The sequence below is a fragment of the Epinephelus moara genome, chromosome 5 (assembly GCF_006386435.1).
Source record: "Epinephelus moara isolate mb chromosome 5, YSFRI_EMoa_1.0, whole genome shotgun sequence".
NCBI lineage: Eukaryota > Metazoa > Chordata > Actinopteri > Perciformes > Serranidae > Epinephelus > Epinephelus moara.
In genome coordinates, this window is record NC_065510.1 from 21,499,526 (window position 1) to 21,518,672 (window position 19,147).

The 19,147-nt window shown below is 41.4% G+C and overlaps 1 protein-coding gene across 6 annotated transcripts in view; it reads right to left on the reverse strand.

The window, feature by feature from the left end:
• Positions 1–216: 216 nt before the first annotated feature.
• Positions 217–19,147, reverse strand: part of gab1 (GRB2-associated binding protein 1) — a 64,694-nt gene continuing 45,763 nt past the window's right edge. For 4 of the 6 annotated variants that reach the window (XM_050044054.1, XM_050044053.1, XM_050044056.1 and 1 more), the window contains 9 exons: positions 15,877–16,102; positions 14,473–15,158; positions 12,438–12,532; positions 10,514–10,814; positions 7,556–7,648; positions 6,268–6,361; positions 5,548–5,671; positions 3,345–3,473; positions 217–2,094 (listed from right to left, as the gene is read on the reverse strand). In XM_050044054.1, coding sequence (XP_049900011.1) covers positions 1,936–2,094; positions 3,345–3,473; positions 5,548–5,671; positions 6,268–6,361; positions 7,556–7,648; positions 10,514–10,814; positions 12,438–12,532; positions 14,473–15,158; positions 15,877–16,102 — 1,907 coding nt within the window. In that variant the 3' untranslated portion in view covers positions 217–1,935. Of the gene's footprint in view, positions 2,095–3,344; positions 3,474–5,547; positions 5,672–6,267; positions 6,362–7,555; positions 7,649–10,513; positions 10,815–12,437; positions 12,533–14,472; positions 15,159–15,876; positions 16,103–19,147 lie in introns of those variants that run through there. The other 2 variants (XM_050044055.1, XM_050044058.1) reach the window with 2 other exon arrangements.

Below are 19,147 nucleotides of genomic sequence, written 5' to 3' on the forward strand. Positions count from 1 at the left end.
AGATCTAGGAATTAAAGACGTGCAAATCTGAGAGTATGTGGAATGGCATAAATTTTCTAATCTGAATGTGACTGAAAAGAAAAAAAAAACAACAAAAAAAACACCATGCACATTTTACATTGGATTTTTTTTACCTTCTACTCTGTTTCTTTACCTTCTGTTTCCCACTTTGATTTCCTAATCATAATGGAAATCACACTGAAGAAAGACAACACATGCATAAGAGGTTGGATTTTATTTAGTCCACTTTTAAAATTTACATTTTCTGTCGAGATTCATTAAAAAAGATAAAGCATCATCAGCTCTGCAGTCCGTATCACAAAGAGACTGCAATAAGGAAAGAGTGAAGTAGAATGAAGATGACTTAGTAGGCACATTTTTCAAATGATACATGTTAATCTAATTGATGGCAAGAATATGTACAGCAATGATTTTATCTCGTGGTAGCACATGCTCGGGACTTCTGAGTGAGAGTTCACAGGTTAGTAAAGCACAGATTTATGCAGACATAACGACTTTTTCACCGTCTATTAAAGATGTATCAAGTTGACTACATGAGGCAGTCAATTTCCCAAAACTGTATGCCAGTTCAATTTGAAATAAATTAAACCTACGACGAGAGAGAAATGAGGAATATCAATGAACTTGTGAAACTAATTGACCGGCGCTTGTCAAACTAAGCATTTTAACAGACTAGAGCAAATGTTCCTCCATATGAATCAAGAATACTGAGCTAAAAGTGGACAGGACATCCACCTGATGAAATAACTTGAGAAATAAATTAGAAATGGATAGTTGTATTATTAGTACCTGATTTTCTCTCTCTCTAGCCTAAGTTTGATACCTTTGCATAACTTATAGAAAACCTGTCACGTTCTTTTTAAAAACTCACAGTAATTCATTCATTAATCACAAGTCCTGATACCACCTAAGACAGGCACAGGATTCTACCCTGCAGAATCCACATACCTTCGAGTCAAACACGCTGGATATTCCATACAAATAAAGGACACTTTTCCTGTTTATATACATAACACTTTTGTACAGTCTTTGCACTTCCATTATAACAGATTGAAGCATCTCCATGTACAAAGTAAATGGAAATCAAATCATGTTCAGTGGATTAAACCTTGAGTGAATCCAAAGCTTAAATTGAGCACTTGTTACATGTAAAATGAACGAGTTCAACTGCCGTTGCATTGAAAGTCAAAAGTAATAAAACTATGAAATTCTTTCGCACTGGGTTATCCTGGGGATCAGGTTTGAAGTTTGCCTTAGACAGACATCAGGGTCAGTTTCAGCCATCCAAACTATCTTAGTGAAGACATTGTAAAACTGACCTGGGACCAGTGCCCATGGAAACTTCACTCCACTTGAACGGGAGAAACTGAAAAATCAACACTGTTAACCAGCTATCCTAAGGCGTAGAGTGTTGCATTGATAAAGTACTGTGATCATGTTATCAAGTGATTTCACTTACACTCCAAAACAACATCAAACAGCATTATAATTTAAGGAAATGTTAACTGTGGATCAGGCCACCAGCCATTGAAAGGTGAACAACAGAACAAAACAAAAAAAAAAAACTAACCCAATATAGGAGGCAGTGAATGTTCAAAGTTCATGAGTCTGCTTAAGTCAAACCCCGTAGACAAGTCCAGTCATTCCACCTGCTTTCATACTGCATACAGCTTATTCCTGGCTCACACCCCTTCCTACAACTGTACACACAGTGCTGTCCTAGGCCTGACAGCAGTGTAAACTAAACACTGTTGAGTGGCTATGAAGCTCCACTGGCCCCTACACATGAAGGATCTTGCTGAGGTGGAACGTGACAGCTGGACCATCCCAAAGCACAAACCAGAGCCTTCACAAGTGTAAAAGGCCCAACGGTCTGGGGGTTTGGAGGGTGGGTTGGCAGTTGGGACAACAGGGTCACTTGGGTCCCTTGGAAGGGGTGTCTGTCTCTGTGGATTGGCGGCCATCGTTCCAGGCCTCCCGGGTGCTCTTGAGGGCCTGTGTCCGTTGCTGGTCCACAACCACGTAGTCAACACGCTCATCTGATGCTGCCATGCCAGTTCCATTGCTTTTCATCTGAAGAACAAAAACACACAAAGGTCTGTCTTAAGGCTTTAGCACACCAAGTCCATATTTTTCACATGTTTTTTAAAATACCTTGTCATCCGATAAAGAGTGTTACGCACAGAAACCTTGCACACTTGAGTCTGATGCATTTTATTGTTCTATTTCTTGCAAAATCACAAATCTAAAGACACTTTTGCTCCCTTGCTTCTCTCCGCTCACCTCTCTAGACCGTCACCACTCTGCCGGGGTCCTGCATTTGGCACCGCGGCTACCAGAGTTATGAAATGGCACTGTGCTGCTATTAAATTGTATTATCAATGCTGTTGTGTATTGGTGGATAGGCTAACATTACCATCTCTTGTCTAAAATTTCAAGAAGGATATAGCTTGTATATATTTCTTCCCGTTTCTTGTTGCGGTTGTATGTGTCCCGCAGGTTATACCACACTTCCTTCACTCAAACGACTTTTAAAAGGCTTTTGACAGATGCAAAAAAAGCAAGAAAAAACAAACTGGTCCAAAAACTTAAATGAAAATTTTCTGAGTGTGCAATGGCCTTTAAACCAAATTCAGACCAAAGATTCATGACAAGCCGAAACTGTTTTAGAACGTTGCACAGAAAAGTTGCAGTACTGTGATCTGTCCCGTCTCAGCTCAACTCAAGCCTGCAACTCCTCGTCAAGTCACCAGGGGCTGGTTTTAGAATCTAAGGCATGCCGCTTCTTTAACAGACAACCAACTTGTAGTGAATAAGCTGGTCGAGTCAGTAACAAACTGTCAACTGGTCAAAATGGGAAGTTTGGGAAGGAGGAAAGAGAGGATCATTTCATAAATTTCAAGAACAGCTGTGTCTTTGAGACACAACCCTTAAAATGTACTCAAATAACAACAGAACTGTTAAAACAAGCATTGGTTGGTTATTTAAACTGTCATCTGAAGCCCAGATCACTACTGGAAGTTATCCCACTATCACTATCCTCATTCATATTTTAAGATACTACAAATTATATCCAGCTACAAAAATGCCTGAAAAACTGGGAGTTAGAACAGAGAAATATTGCTTAAGAGATGATACACTGTCTTGTCCAGTCGTATTGGTATAAACTGGCAGGTTTCAGAACGCTGCAGACGTTGTTCTGCAAGTAGTTACAAGTTTCAACTCCTCTCGTCGTGAATCTTTGGTCTGAACAGGGCTTGCGAGTTTCTTCAAAGTGACTTGTGAACACATGGCTCAGAATGTGAGGGCTAATAAATTCCTACCTTCCGAGGTGGGGTAGACTTGCCGGGGTCAAGATCCAAATCCAGGTACTCCACCTGTTTGTCTCCCTTCGGCTTCACCATCGGGCTGCTCCCACCATCCGCGGTCATGGGGGCACCAAGCTTCATGTTCTACATAAGCCACGAGAGGATACTTTTATTGACAGAAGAGGAGCACTGACTGAGACAGTGTCAGTCAAACAAAGCTCACATCTTAATACAATCTAGTACTGTCACAATAACCAACATTTGTTTGCTACGATTGCAGGAGATTTGATTTCCCAAAAAGTTTGTACTTTCGCAAATAATTCAACCCCAACTTCAGAGGGTGCACATACAGGTGCAGATGGGTTTGTGGACTGACATTTAAAGGATTAAAAATAGCACTGCAGTAGAGAAAACCTAACATTCCTGGGTAAGGTAGTCAAAAAATCACAGTCCATGTAAACTAGTTGTCAAAACTGGAGCAAGTAGTGAGTGATAGAACTACTTAGATGAAACAGATCATCGTTTTATTATAAGAATAGATTTGTTTAATCAGTGAACATCTTTTCATCTAGCTGGTCCCATCTAACAGGCACCAGACTGGCAGAGTTTGTTCGCTGAAGCATTGGATGCATCATTTTGCTGATACAGCCAACAAAAATGGGCACCCAACCAACATGCCAAAACTCCAGTTGCTTCAAAGCTGTCCAATGAAAAACAAATAACTTTACAAAGCAACTCAGAATTTAGCATATTTTAATTTGAATTCTGAGAAGGTTTTTGCACTGGTTCTGATTGCAGAGTTTATGTTAATGCTTAGTTTATGATGCTTTCCATATTTTATCAGATTTAAGATAGAGATAAAAACAAAATTCTGGTATTGTGACAACACTACGGTGCATGTAGAACCTATAGGTAGTGTTAATTTCTAACTACAAGTGGGGTGGAGTTATTAAAACTAGGATGATGACAAAACTAGAACATTCTAATAGTAAGGAAAGTGATGGTATGTAACATCTAGAAATCACTGCAGACTGTGTGTCAAACCACAATTTCTAGCTGGTGTTGGGGAGTGATAAAAGCACAGCAAAGTATGCAGTATATACTTGCTGGATTTCTGATTTAACAACACCTGGAACTGGTAACCTCTGGTGTTCTGACAGGGCAGGCCATGCATGTCTAACCTGACAACCCTGCTCACCTCCTCTATGGTGTCAAGTTCCTCCACCTCCCTCTTTACAGGGGTGATGGGGACTGTGCAGTAGAAGGACTCCTCTCTATACAGAGAGAGAAGGAAGCAGTGACAAAGGGAATAAAAAAAGAGAAACGGCAGATGGTCAAGAACAAAATGCAGGAAAAAAGAAAATGGATGAAGCCAGAGTCTGGTGAAGCCAAAGAAATGATAAGCTAGGGAGAAAGAAATGAGTGATAAAAGAACAGGAAGTCAGCAGACAATATAAAAGCAAACGCTGGAAAAAGTTAAATTGTTACAGCAAGAAAAATAGGAAAATGATACATCTAATACCCAGACTGTAAGAGAAAGAATCCCCGATGACAGAAATGTTATCCCATCGGTGTGCGGTTGATGTAGCCAATATTATTCTGGATACATCAGCCAAGTGTGTCTGTTTCCGCAGGCACCACTGAATGACTAAAAGACACTTCATTTTGATTCCACTTCAACCAATGCCCAAATAACAAAAAGGGATCTTTTGAGCTACAGTGAGGGTACTGATTTAACAAAACAAGTATTTTTTTTTAAGAACACAATACCTGGAAAGCAAAAGAACAAAAATAGAGAATAAAGAAAGCAGAGCGGCAGAACGAGAGGAAACTGCAAAGAAAAGAGTTGAAGTGGTGAGGAGTCCGTCTGCAGCAACCAGTAATTTGTCCACACTAATGTATGCCTTAGGGAGAGGAGTGAGAACTGGAAAAGGGTATTTCTAATACCTTCTGTACAACAATTACAGCCTGAAATTCTAGGTTGCATGGTGAAACTTTGTCTGCCTCACAAAAACTCCACTGTATTTATGGTGCATCTGTTGTGAAAACTGTCGTTGTTCATATGTAAATGATGTAAAAATAGTTTCAACAAACACATATCACAATAAAAATCAAAATAAACATTTAGATTTTTTCTTGCTTTGATTATCTGTGATTTGAGAATAGAAAAAAAAATCATGCAACTTCTTAAATCAGAGGATAGTTGTGTGTTACATACTGGTTCATCTGTGGACATATTAGAGACCATGGCTACATAATTCTCATCACAGTCCTCGGAGTCAGTGCTGGAGGCCGTACTATGCACTGACGGGGGTCTTGTTGGCATTGGAAACCTAGAGAGACTGAGCAGCATGCACAATGTTTACACACCGAATTCCAGACAAACACAGTCTCTGGTGAGCACAACATACAATACAGACATCAGAGCTAAAAAACCACTGCAGCCAGAAGAGTCCCTGCAGCACAAAGCACAGAAATAGACCTCATCCCAGATAAGACAACAGACTGCATTAAGTATCATGTAGCTCCGAGGCATATCCCAGACCAGTTTGTATGAGCAGTGCTACTTTGGTCACAAAGTGACTACAGTAATGCATGAAGTGTTAGTGCCTACTTATTTAGTTAAGTGTAACCACTACAAAAAGGGAATGTTCACACCAAATAATATTCTCACTACAAAAAAGAAACGCAACAGCAGCTGCTTTGGTAACCTGGAGATGAAGTGCAGCAATTTCTTTTTATTCTCTCTCTAAAAAGTAAAATTTTTCTCAACTCTAAAAAGCACTCCACTCCTCCTGATAACAATTGGCTCTAAAAAAAAAATACTTAATCAATTAAATAAATGCTTACAGGGCAGCAGAGTGGTGTGAACATGCCCTTAGCTTATAGCAAAATGCAGAACTACAAAAAAATGCTGCAGATCATTTTAGATACTTACTCCCGAGCGAATGACCGTGTGACAGGCGAGCGGACAGGCGTACAAGGCTCTTCCCATTCTGGCAGTGGTTTTATCTCCAGTGGAGCGGGTCTTCCTGAAGCAAGGTACACACACCAGTCAGTTGCTGCTCAAGACGCACACTTTAGCGACATGTATGTGAGGCTGACAAACGTTAATGGCAGAAAAGTTGCATATAATGTATTAAGACCTAGGTTTCATAATATAACACTGTAAGAGTTTGAAATCATTTCTACTGCAGATCAAGACTAGAAGAAATGATGCATAATGAATATAGATGTAAACAAGCTTTTATTTAGAAAAAAAATGTGTTTAGAATGATTACAAACAGCTGAAAAACAGATGAGAAAAACTAGCAGAAATACAAAAATCTGGGCCATTTGTAGTGCAACTCTCTTTAGTTTCAACAGTTATTGCTTTATAAATTAATGGCAGCGTTTTTCTTCTCATTTATCCCTTCAGTGTCTTGTATGTCCTCATCACAAGCCGTTTGTGTCTGCTGCAAACTGTGGTGAGACTTTTGTAGCAAGAAAACAACAACTTTTGGATATGTGAGGGAAAAAAATGTGTGAAACATAGTTTAAACCAATAAATACAAACTGAGAACAATGGGCCTTTTGTACAGTGAGAAACTGTGTGCAATGTAACAGCTTACATGTTATCAGAGCCTAATAATGTCACCGTTGGACTAAAACATTGTAAACTAAAGAAGGTAGCCACTGCTAGTATGCACACAAGCAGGAAAGATCATCTATGTGAGTCTCTCTTTCATTAGATGATATCGTTGTTCAATTTCCTCCTGAAGAGGTATCTACTTCTTTCCAGAGCCGAGTGAGTGTCTGTCTGACAGTAATTCTGTTGTGGCTGCTACGTCTGAATGTGTGTTTTGGACGCAAGATGTGTTAGACAACAACACAAAGAGAAATGTCTGGAAAGAGAAATGTTAGTGAGTAGTCATATCAGAGTGAGGGGATATTTAGGTAAGGTGGTAGTAATTATTCTTTGAGGCATGTTGCGACTCCAAAACTGAATAAGGTGCAATTCATTGTGCATAAAGTGCACACTCATCACCCTCCTGCTGGGATTTAAAATAATTGGACTGGATTAATGCAACAGCTCTGACACAATGCTATATTCTTAAACCTATGTGGGTAGCTGTGGAGTAACAAGAGGAGTCCCAGAACATGCAAAGAGTCGAGATGAAGTTTGGACAGGTCAAAGAATGCAAAGTTTTCACATACACAATGGCAGTTCAGTGTGGAGTACCTACCCTTGCGTCGTCCCCTCGGGAATTCACCTACGGTTTGAGAGTCAGTTCGCTCTAAACCGACACCTTTTGCTCTTATTATTTTAGGACTCTGACCTGATTGGTGAAAGAAGACTTTACTCATTACAAAATTTATTTGGTGATCACAACAGTTTAGCCCTACTGTAACAACTGCGCTGCCATGCAAAGCGAAAGACGAGACTTTGCTTGAACAACAAAACTACACCCTCACGTACACCCAATCACCTTTTTGTGCAGCACAGTTATCAAGAGGATGATTGTCATGACAACAGCAGACCCATATTGCCCAACATGCACCTCACTCCATGCACCACGGCTTCCCACACAAAGACTGACATCACAGCTGTGCATGCACGACGAGCTGTGTATGAGCACTGAGAGTACACTGAGGAATCATGTCATGATGAGGAGAGGACATACAAATCTGCAGTCGCCTACTGACGAGACACACACTGTAGCTTCTTTTGCATTAACACACTGATCACAATATTTTTCTGCAGCGCTGACAAGACCAAAAACCTAAATGTGCTGGAATATCAAATTAAGATAATTAATTTCAGTGGAATCACATACTATGGTGTTAATTAAGTAAAAGCCGCTGGCTGGCCTTGACCACAGATGCCAGATGTAAAGCCTTCACAACCAAAGCAGAGAGAGAGAAGCGCTCAGAAGATGAACATAGCTGGTAGTGAGTTGAATTAGTCCACAGTGTAGAGGAATTTTGCATGGCTCATGGTAGAGAAAGAAAAGAATATCATCCAAAGTAAAAATTAAAAGAGCTATCTGTGCTAAATGCTGGTTCTAAAATAAAGTACAGCTGCAAGGACATCCAAGTTGCTTAAATCCAAAATCCATGTACATTTTGTACCGGGAGCAGTGGATATAAGGTTTAGATCTAAACTATAATAATGATCTATATTTGTGTAAAACCTTTCAAATAATCAATTACATTAAAATTGAAATGCATCAACAAGATGGCATCAAAAGAGGAAGGCAAATCAGGAGGGTTTGCAGATATTTCCACTCTGTTCAAAAACAGAAGTTAGATACACTTCCGTTTCTTAGCTTTCCTGATAGAACCGAAAAATATGGTGGAGACAGTCAAAAAAAACATAACGTGATGAACAGTGCTTAAGATAAATTTAATGTCAACAAAAAAAGGATAAAATCAGGGTTGCTGGACAATATGAAACAGAGAGAGGAAGTGACTTTAGTTGTTCTTTTATCTCAGACATGTGTTAGGATGTCTTGACATGTTTCGGCGGAAACTTCCGCCTTCCTCAGAAGTGTCACTTGGTGGTGGTTGTGAGGGGTCTTTATCAGCTGATCAGCTGAAAAACTTCACTTCTGAGGAAGGCGGAAGTTTCCGCCGAAACATGTCAAGGTATGTAACATCCTAACACGTCTGAAATAAAAGAACAACTAAAGTCATTATCAGAAACTAAAGACATAATGAACACCAATGAACTAGAGAGAGGAAGTGATAGACAGCGAAGGAAATCTAAAAATGACAGGGCCAAAACTACATAAGACAACAATTCTTTTTAACGCCTTACATTCTGGACATTATTGATCAAAAACTACAGGCCTCAATATAAAATGCACTAATATCCCCTCAAATTTGGTTGCAATAATTAAAATTTTCTAAAAGCTGTTTAAACATGTTTAAAATGCAAGAGGATCTGGTAAACACAGTTGTGCTGAGGACTAGCTTATAATTGACTGGCTACTGGCAGCTTTACATTTTCCTCCCCTAACTACAGTTTATATATTCTGGAATGAACTTTGTCCGATACACTGCACAACACAAAATATTTAACATACAGAATTTAGGAGGTGTATGAGTACTCCCCGTGTTACAACAATCACACATTTTTTAAACAGTGTAGAGTCACTGCTTGTAGATGTACATCCATGTTTCATGAGCACTTGAGATTTCCAGTTACGGCTTTTTTTGTGTGAAATATGAGTAAGACGTGAAACTAGTCGGCCTTCAGTACAGTAGCTGGATGATTTGGAGAAATAAAAATCTTTTTATAACTTTTAGTCATGGAAGTCCATGACTGCAGTAGACGCATGCCAAATTTGGAAATGACTGACTCAGAGGTCACAGAAAAGAAAAAGACCACAAGTAATGCATGAGAGGATTCCCCCACTGGGAACAGTTAAACTCCATAACATGTCCTATTTTCTTCAGTGACATTAACAGCCCTTGCTTTTGGTTTGCCTACATGACGACTCCCTGCCTCCCTGTCATCCTTCAATTCTCTTTCTCTCTCTGCCCATTACTGAGCCTTTCAATCTGCCCAGATTGTAATTCCCCTTGCTATTAGGTCTTTCATCAAAGAGCGCCATTCAGCTAAAGGGAACAAAGGGGATGGAGGTGACCACTCCGTGCTTCGGTCACTCCATGGCACAGGGACCAGCCCCCTCCAAAACGATCTACAGGCCTCTTGAGCTCGGGACAAAAGTCCTTTTGACAAGAAGCTTACTGTGTTGGATATAAGAGGATGTAGCAGGCCCTAAACTAATTTATCAAGAGGTGAAATAAGTTGGTCAAGGACAGGGGCAGAAGAAGATGATGGTATTTTATACACCAGACAAACCAAGGGAGACAAAATGAGACAACACATTTTTTCACATTAATAATGGCAACTGAAGTACGATGAAGAAGGACACTGCTTAGAGATGGTTGGAAATGGTGAAATGTTGTGCAGATGGCTGTATGACCATGAGCCAGCACTGTGAGAATAGCAGCTGAGTGTGAGACAAAGCGTGGTCAGTTGTTGCATTAGTGAAATCTGAGCATACTGAAGCAAGTTAAGTGCAACAATACACTTCGGCACACATCAACCCCGCAGCAAGAACTTCACAAACCTACAGAATATTTATGAACCACAGTCAAAGCCACACATGCATGCACAGCCACTGTCCTCTCACCTTTGCGGTCAGGTTTGAGATTTCGGTCCACAGGCGGGGGCTGGCAGTCACTGAGCATTGGCCTGCGAGGAGGGGTCTTGGGACTGGAGCGAAAGCCCATGTGGGCGGGTGGGGGGACCTGCTTTCCCAGGGAGGGGAACTCCATGGTGCTTGGGGTCATGGGCACATAGTTCGGTTCGTGCATCGGCTCCGACAAACTGCCTGAGTGATGGTTTGACGGGGAGTTGGCACTCATGGGTACATAGTTCTGGTCTACCTCTTCTGTGGACTGGCTGCCCACTGGCATCATTCCTTTGTTTTTCTGAGGGTGACAAGGCGTACATACATATTTACAAACAATGGATAGGCATAACTGGTATGAGGCTGCTGCTGAGGCCACAGGGGAGCAGTAATAATGTTCAACATTATCTCTACATAATAGTTGGTAGCTAACACCCCATCAGCAAACTAAACACTGAGCAGTCATCTGTAAACAGACTCTTTTTGTTTTGGATATTGTGTTTGACAAAAGCACAAATAAAAAGAAGCCTGAGAACCAGCAACAGCCAATCAATATTTTCAGTATTTCTTTTAATTTTTCCCCACCACACCAGACTATCAGTTATTTTGGCTGCACATTTCATGTACACAAAATATTGAGCTTATGCACAAATGCTAAAAGTAGTGGGTGGGTGTTGGCCCAATATTTTTGGGGAGGGGAAATGGGGCAATTGTTTTTCTTTGTAAGTGCACCCTTTCATTGTATGATTAAAAAAAGAGTTAGAAATGACCCAGAAACACTGCACTCAGCCGGCTTGCTTATGTAGTAGTCATTGACTGTATAACAGAAGTAGAAGTAGCTATTGTGATGTCACCTATTGGTTTGTCTATAACCGATTTGAAGCCTCAAGTTTGGCATTTTGGCCATTGCCATATTGGGGGGGGTTTTTGGAGCCAGTACTGACCATATTTGGAGAAGAAGGTGAGGCTATGGAGGAGCGAAACCAAGGATATCACTGTGTAGCGACTTGTCAATCAAAAGGTAGCCACACCTCAAAGCATACCCTGCTTTATTGTCTATTTCACTCTTAACAGGACCATAATTTACAGAATGATCATCATGCTGTATTGGGGAAGAATTTAAACTAGCGATTGAGACCATTAACTCATTAGGAAAATGTTTACTGATGTCATAAATCAAGTGCGAAGTAGGGTCATGTTTGCGTAATTTCACCCTCCAGCTGGCCATTAGAAGGAAAGAATGGTTAAGGCACTTCTGCATTGGCTTCATTTTTCAGACCCCGAGACAACCCCTTAGTAGTGTGGCATCACATTGGGCAGCAATAAAGAAAGCAGAATAACGTAATATTCAAAGATGTCTTTCCCTGCCACACCAGGATTTTTTATCTCTACTCCATTATTCTAGTCTGCATCATGGGGCAGAGAAGGGAATACAGTACTGGTTATCATAGGAACAGCTAAGTGAAAGCAGAGGAGTTGCATTTCCTCAGTGCGTATATAATTCGAAAGTGTTACGTCCCTATAAACAATTCCAATCAAGACTGTCACAACATCCACAGTCATAACACAAACATCTTCCTTTTAAGCACTGTTAAATATTTTCTTATCTTCAGACAAAAGGTGTAGGAGATGTTTCTATTACCTGCTTGACAGTATCGACTGTGACTCCAGTCTTCCTCAGAAGTGTCATCCAACATGTTGCTGATGTGTCATTTATCAGCAACACGTCAGATGACACTTCTGAGGAAGACGGGAGTCACAGTCCTACACCTTTTGTCTGAAGATAAGAAAATATTGAACAATTTTAAAAAGAAGACAAAATTAACCTAATCAACCCTTTAAGCAGTCAGCCGCGACTTGAAAGCGCTCCAATGTTCAACAGAATTGTGAGTTTAAAACTGGTGAACTTTGGTGCAACACTTACAAAGTAGCTGTTGAAGCTTTCGTTGAAGTCAAACGAGCAGCTTTTCTCCGAGGGGAATGATCTAGGAATGTCATAGCAGTCCTGGGATCCAAAATCTGCAACAAAATGAGAACAAATAAAATCACCAAATATACACGATTGCAAAAAGCATATACTGCAGCTTTATGAAGATATTTAACACTTAATGATTTTATCAATAATAGAAGAGCGCCACACATAGTTTCCCATAGCAAAGCTATATGCCTATTTAGCTATGGCATAATCCTAACAATACAAACAATACAGGCCTAATTAAAATATTGTATGTGTTTTCATGAATCTGCAGAGCTTTTATTCAGTGGGAGAGAGATCGGCAGCAATACAGTATGTAATGGCTCTACCGTGGAGCACATCATTATTGTTTTTTGCATTCTCATTAGGCACTGATGCAGTCGCTAATGCATTTCACTTACGGCCACAAGAACCACAGCAGTTCCAGGGAAAAGCTTGTAAGGCAAATGAGAGTGTCAGCTGAGGAAGACTAAGTGGGGGAAGACCATGACGAGGAATAATTACAGTGAGAAACATTATTTCTTTGAGATACTGTAACTGCCTCCAAGACAAGCAACACTTACAGTTTCAAATGGGTCAGATTAAATCCTGTTTGTTTCACAATAGAAACAATTCACCTGAACCGGGTTGTTGGTACCATTCGGTGATTCTTTAAAGTGTATTTTCAGTTTGGTACTCCTTACACTTCTGGACACCCTGGCTTGGTTATATGTCATCAAGATGCAGAGCAGAAACTTATCTTCACCCCAGTCTAATGTTGGGAGAAATATTCACAACAGCCTCAATTCTACTGAACGTGAACTCACACAACACATCATCTAATGAGCCCCGGATATCCACTTTTACAGGTGTTACGCACGAATACGAAGACCGGTTCACCAAAGACTTCAGACTCTCTTGGGTTTTTGTGAGCAATTATCTTTCCACTAATACCTATGTAATGACAATTGTCACCACAAGAGGGAGGAGTAAATGGCAGAGTATATTATGTTGTGTCCATACTTACTCCAGAAGTTTCTCTCCTCTTGTCAGAAAGTTGGGTTTTATTTTAAGCCTTTCCACAAAGGATGTTGTGCATTGATTTCAGATTGGTGCTATAGATGTAACATTTTATTATTAAATCTACTTATTTTCTAATTTTACTTAGCTGTTACCTGCAGAAGGCATCTTGTGTCTACACAGAGGATCCTCTCAGGCTCTGACTTTTCAGATTTTAGTACAAACTTCCCTTGATTACAGTGAAAGTGATGACAGAGCACAGAAATTGCTGTTACACAGACTTGTAAACCCCTATGTTAATAGATAATACATTTATCACATGTATGTGTCTTGTGTTGTCAGATTTAGAGGACAGCACCAATGCTCCCAAGGTTAGTGATGTGTAGTACAGTATACAATATGTGAAACAAAAAAGGCTCTCCTGTAGCTAGCCAAAGATATAATGCAAAAGAAGGTATGCATTTGTCCACGTAGGTAAGGACATGTCGACTATAGATATGAATTGCTGCACAAACCACCATCAAGTTCCTTATTCATCACCCATAAGAGACATCTGTAGAAAACTGTCCGCTCTGTTTTTGTCTGACAATTTGAATGGACTGTGAACAGAAGAGTAAAGGTGAAAAAAGGATTTGCAGCCGGGAGAAAACACGCCAAGAGCTCCAGTGATGTCTCTTATCATCCATCAAAAGAAAGTGAAAAGGGTGCCGAATGCCTACATAAAAGCTGAGCAAAAGCCATATAAGGTTGATGAAAAATATCACTGCACTTAAAGGTCAAAATTTCATAGAGGGAAAGTGGCTGTGTGAGTGTGTATGTCCTGTTAAACACTACATTTAGTCTTAAAGTTTTTCCAGGCTGTAAAGCCCACTTTATAATTTCAAAGCACTTTTCTAATGCATTGGTGATCTCTACTTAGACAACATCAAAAGAAAAAACAAAACACACAAACAAAAGAAAAAAAAAAATTCTCCCCGACACAAACCTTTGCGGAGGCGTGAACTGTCCACAGTGCCAATAGTGTTGCTGCGTAAAGCCTTATTCCCAGCACTAGTAGGCACACAGTAGTTTCCGTCCGTCTCTGACGCTGAGCGAGGCACACAATAGGTGTCCGTAGGTGAGCGCTCAGCAGGGGGTGGCGGGAGTCCTGAGGTGGAACTGAGCGAAGGCTTGGGTGGTCTGGGAGGGGGTACTACATCTCCCCCACCCTCTGTGCCTCCTACCCCTGTCGACGCTGACAACGTGCGGGGCACCTGGTAGGTACAGTTTGCCCCAGGCGTAGGTGGGATATCATAACTGATGGAAAGGTTGCGCATCTGCGACTCCATCGAGGGTTTCCGTGACGGTGTGTTGAAGACGTAGAGCTCAGAGCCGTCCACGCTGTCCGGATGGGCCAGAGGGGAGGAGGCTGACTTTGGGAGCAGCACAGTGTCCTGGGAGTAGCTGCGAGGCAGGTGGTAAAGGCCGCCGTCAGTTGAGAGTGAGGCACCGCGTGATGGAGGCGAGTCGTAGATGGAAGAGGCGGAGGCAGGGGCCGGGTGCTGTGGGAAGAAGCCGTTGTGCGAGGTGTGTTTAGCTGAGGAGGTGGAGGATGTGGGTGTGCGGTGAGAGGGGACGTTGTCATTCAGGTCTGTCTCTGAAGAGGTAGACTTGGAACACTCAGCATGGGCTCTGAGAAGACAAAACAACAGAGAATTAAATATCCACTACTGATTAAGGGACGCTGAGAAATTCACTCAATAATGGCAAGCCTTCACAGCACTGTCTGCAAGCCATGATTAGTAACTCAAAGTTATATACAGACATTTTATCACTAATCTTTGGCACCTCTTTCCATATTAGCATCTCTTGTTGGGTCAAGTGAAGGTGGATGCTGGGTAAATGTTAAACATGCAGGCAATGACAACATAATAATGTTAGGTAAAGTACAGCACACTCTGTTCTGATCCACAAGGTCAGCTCATTGCAAAAGACTCAAACACTTCAAATCCAGCACTAATAATCATCTACAGAAGTCATGTAAATCTACAGCATAATTTATGAAGTGTTTGTGTGTCTCTGTTGATCTGTCTTGTTTTTTAATACATGTGCAACACTCCACACAAGCAGGCAGTTCCAGCTGGATGGCTGGCCACTCACAGACTAGCCTGGGGAGGAAGAGTCTTGCTCTCACACTCCTCCAGGAGTAAATACTCCTGGTCTCCCTCCAATGGACAGTGAAGCTGCATTGAGCTACACACCACACAGCGGCGACAAGGACGAGAGTGGCAGTACAGATGAAATGCACAGAAAGAATAAATGGGTTGGAAAAATGTACAGAGAGAAGCTTATGTCACAGTATAGCACTCCAGCAAAGTGAATACGGAGACTCAGGCGCAAACAAACTCACCTGTTGGGTTCGGGCTTTTTGCTCTCACAGTTGACCAGCCACAGGTAATCCTGGGGCTCCTCTGAGCTGGACTGAGAGTCCAGGTGTCGTACACTGACTGGTTGGTATGGAGGGGGCACGCTGGACAACACTGCTGCTGGACCGACAATATTACCCAGTGCTGGGTGTGGTGGGGTGTCCACTACCAGGCCTCCGATGGCTGACTGGTGAGCAGCTTTCGCTGCCTCTGGAGAGAGAAACAAGACAGCGGGGGTTAACTCCTCTCAAGACTGTTAATGTTTATGTGTCACCTACTTTAGTATATCAAGCCTGCTTTAAAGTGCTAAAAGGTCAAATACAACAGCACAGATACCTTCAAAGGGGGTGGGACTCTGCCACTGAATTTGTGATCACCTCCAATAACGACAGAATTTAAGACACTGTTATGAAATAAAGCCTTAAAGAGACAGTTCACCCCCAAATCAAAAATACAGATTCTTCCTCTTACCTGTAGTGCTATATATCTAAACTGTTTTAGTGTAAGTTCCCAATTGTTGGGAGATATCGGCCATAGAGATGTCTACTTTATCTCAAATATAATGGAACCACATGGCACTCAGATTGTGGTGCTCAAAGAACCAAAAATACAGCTGAAAATCCACAGACCTTGTTATGAGCAGTTTCAAGGAACTATTTTCCCTCTACCAAACTACACCCACTACCCATATCACTGTGCTAGTCTTTCACAATCCACCCCACTGAAGGAACGATTTCAAGAGTTTCACTGAGCTAGCTAACATTAGAGTCAGCCGAGGTGGACACTGTTAATGTTTACATCTCACGCTGTAACCAGCATGAGCCTCTCGTCCAAGAGTAGACGCAGGCTGTGCTCATCTTGAGTAAACAGGTCATGATATCTGAAGGAAGACATTGCCGTTGAGTTTTTCAAAAGTTTAATTTGATGCTTTAGGCACCACAAACCGAGCAACATCTAGTTGCATTATTTACTTATTTAAGAGAACGCAGACATCTCTAAAAGGTGATATCTCCAACACTCTGCAACTCACACTAAAATTATGTAGACTGATAAACTGCACTACACTGGAAGAAATATGTATTATTGATTTTTTGGATGAACTGTGCATTAATACTTCAGGCGAAGAAACAGAGGTTCTACTTTGTACAACAGAGGCCATATAATGAATGAGTTACATTATTATTTGGAGTGTAATCTAGTGACTAAATTGATGATAAAAGACAAGATGCCATCAAGATCTGTCAGACTGGGCTCAGCAGATGTCAGAGAATGACTGATGAGCCTTACACACTGTTCTGTGGCCTTTGTGGTAATTAATCAGGGCGGCACGAGGCACACATTAGAATATCACCAGCCAGACATTTACTTCATGTAAAGCATCAGTAGTTCAGCAGTTGCTTTATTCACTTCAGCTGGACCCCTCTGGATGCATTTCATTAAATCCAGTGGACATATTGGACTCATTTCACTGGATCCATTTCTTTTCTTCGTCTTAAACTAAATTTACTACATCTGTATTGGTCTTACTGTAATAACGCTGGATTACAACCACATTGCTGTGTTTTTTTTTTAACCTATGGCTCCTACTGAAGGAAGTCTGGAATCTGTAAAGCCCACTGAGACAGTGCAGGTGATGTTGGTGACTGATGATATTAGGAAGAAAGTAAACAGTAAGCTGTGTTTGCCAGAGTCAACTCGGGCTAAGTAAACTTGGACCCAAGCTGTTTCCTAGCAACGTAAATCCGATGTAACAGTCTATAGTCCCCAGACTGACACTACAACAACTTTACATCTCTATAAAGTCCGAGCCTGAGCGGCTGATGTGTGTAGGCTTACTCTGATGAAACAACAACTCAAGGACAGATCTCAGATATCTCTTCAGAGTAGCTTAACCCCAAATGAAAGCTGTTTGCCTGCAGCTACGACACTGTGTGCCCCTTCTTAACAGATGCAATGAGCTACAAGAATCTATATCCTCACTTCTTACTTGGGTGGATTTCCTGGGGGAAATAAAACCTTTTCGAATACAGTGCACTGTCCAGCTTGAGAGGAATGACATTATATATGTGACAAGATTCCTTTAATAACACTGGCACTGATGGCGAATATCAAGTTGAGGCACACCCCACTCATTGCTGGGAGTTTACACAAAAAACATCATGAATTAGAGTGTTCATCCTTCTTGTCACGTCCAACACATACACGCATGAAACCCACTTAAAAGCTTCATTTGTCCGACTACAGTGTTTGCCTTCAGAATCCCACACACTCCTTCCCAGACAGCATTTCCTCAAGGTCTCTGCTTTGTCACACAAATATCAGAGTCCTTTTCAAACTGTTCTGCTCAGAGCTGATTGTTGCACCACACTGAGAGCCAACATGGCTGATGCATATGCTCTGTGATATATTTCTATGTATTCATTCCACATCTTTGTACTTTTCTTCTGCTTTTTTTCACAGTTCTCCTCCCACTCTCTTCTATAACCGACATGGTTTTCTCTTACACAAGGTCCCCTCTTTCCCTTCTTTTAAAAGTCAGGTTCTCTCTTCGCAGTGCATCATCTGCTCCTCTCTCCTCCTCTGCTATCTCCTTCCCCTTTTCCCATTTGTTTGTCAAGGCTGTATGTGCTGATTCATACAAGACAAGGGAAAACCCCCTCTGCTCATTATCATCTACCTCCTACACTGTCTCTAAGAGCCTTCGTTCCCAGGCCCTCCTAATGTTCCTCCTCTAATATCTGGCCAGCCATGAAGCACTCTAGCATGGCCACACACACGACAGAAGACGGGGAGTTGTGTCTCAAACGCAGAGAGAGGCAAGTGAGTGCAAAAAGGGAGAGCCAAGGACATTCTTTTGTAATAAGAACTGTGAAGAATGCTATCTGCAACGATATTTGTCTGCTGGACCCAGTTTCTCCTTGAAAGGGCTTAACTGTTTGTTTGCACATTGGGGTTTTAACAGCCAGTTCCAATAATTGTGTTGAAGAGGTGCCATGAATGTTGTTATCAGGGTTGCCCTACAACACTGGCTATGTAACAGACGCGGAGGCATAGTCACAATACTGTGGAGAGGACGACCTTGGGGCAGAATAATCAGTGACTCAGTTGCCAGGTTTGAAAAGTGCATTCTTCTCCTGAAAGACTCTAAGTTGCGTGATATGTCATACAGTGAATTACTTCTCGTCACACTAAAATGCTTACATATTTAGCTGAGGAGGGGGGAGGAGCTATTTAAGACTGAGATGCAAATAGCAA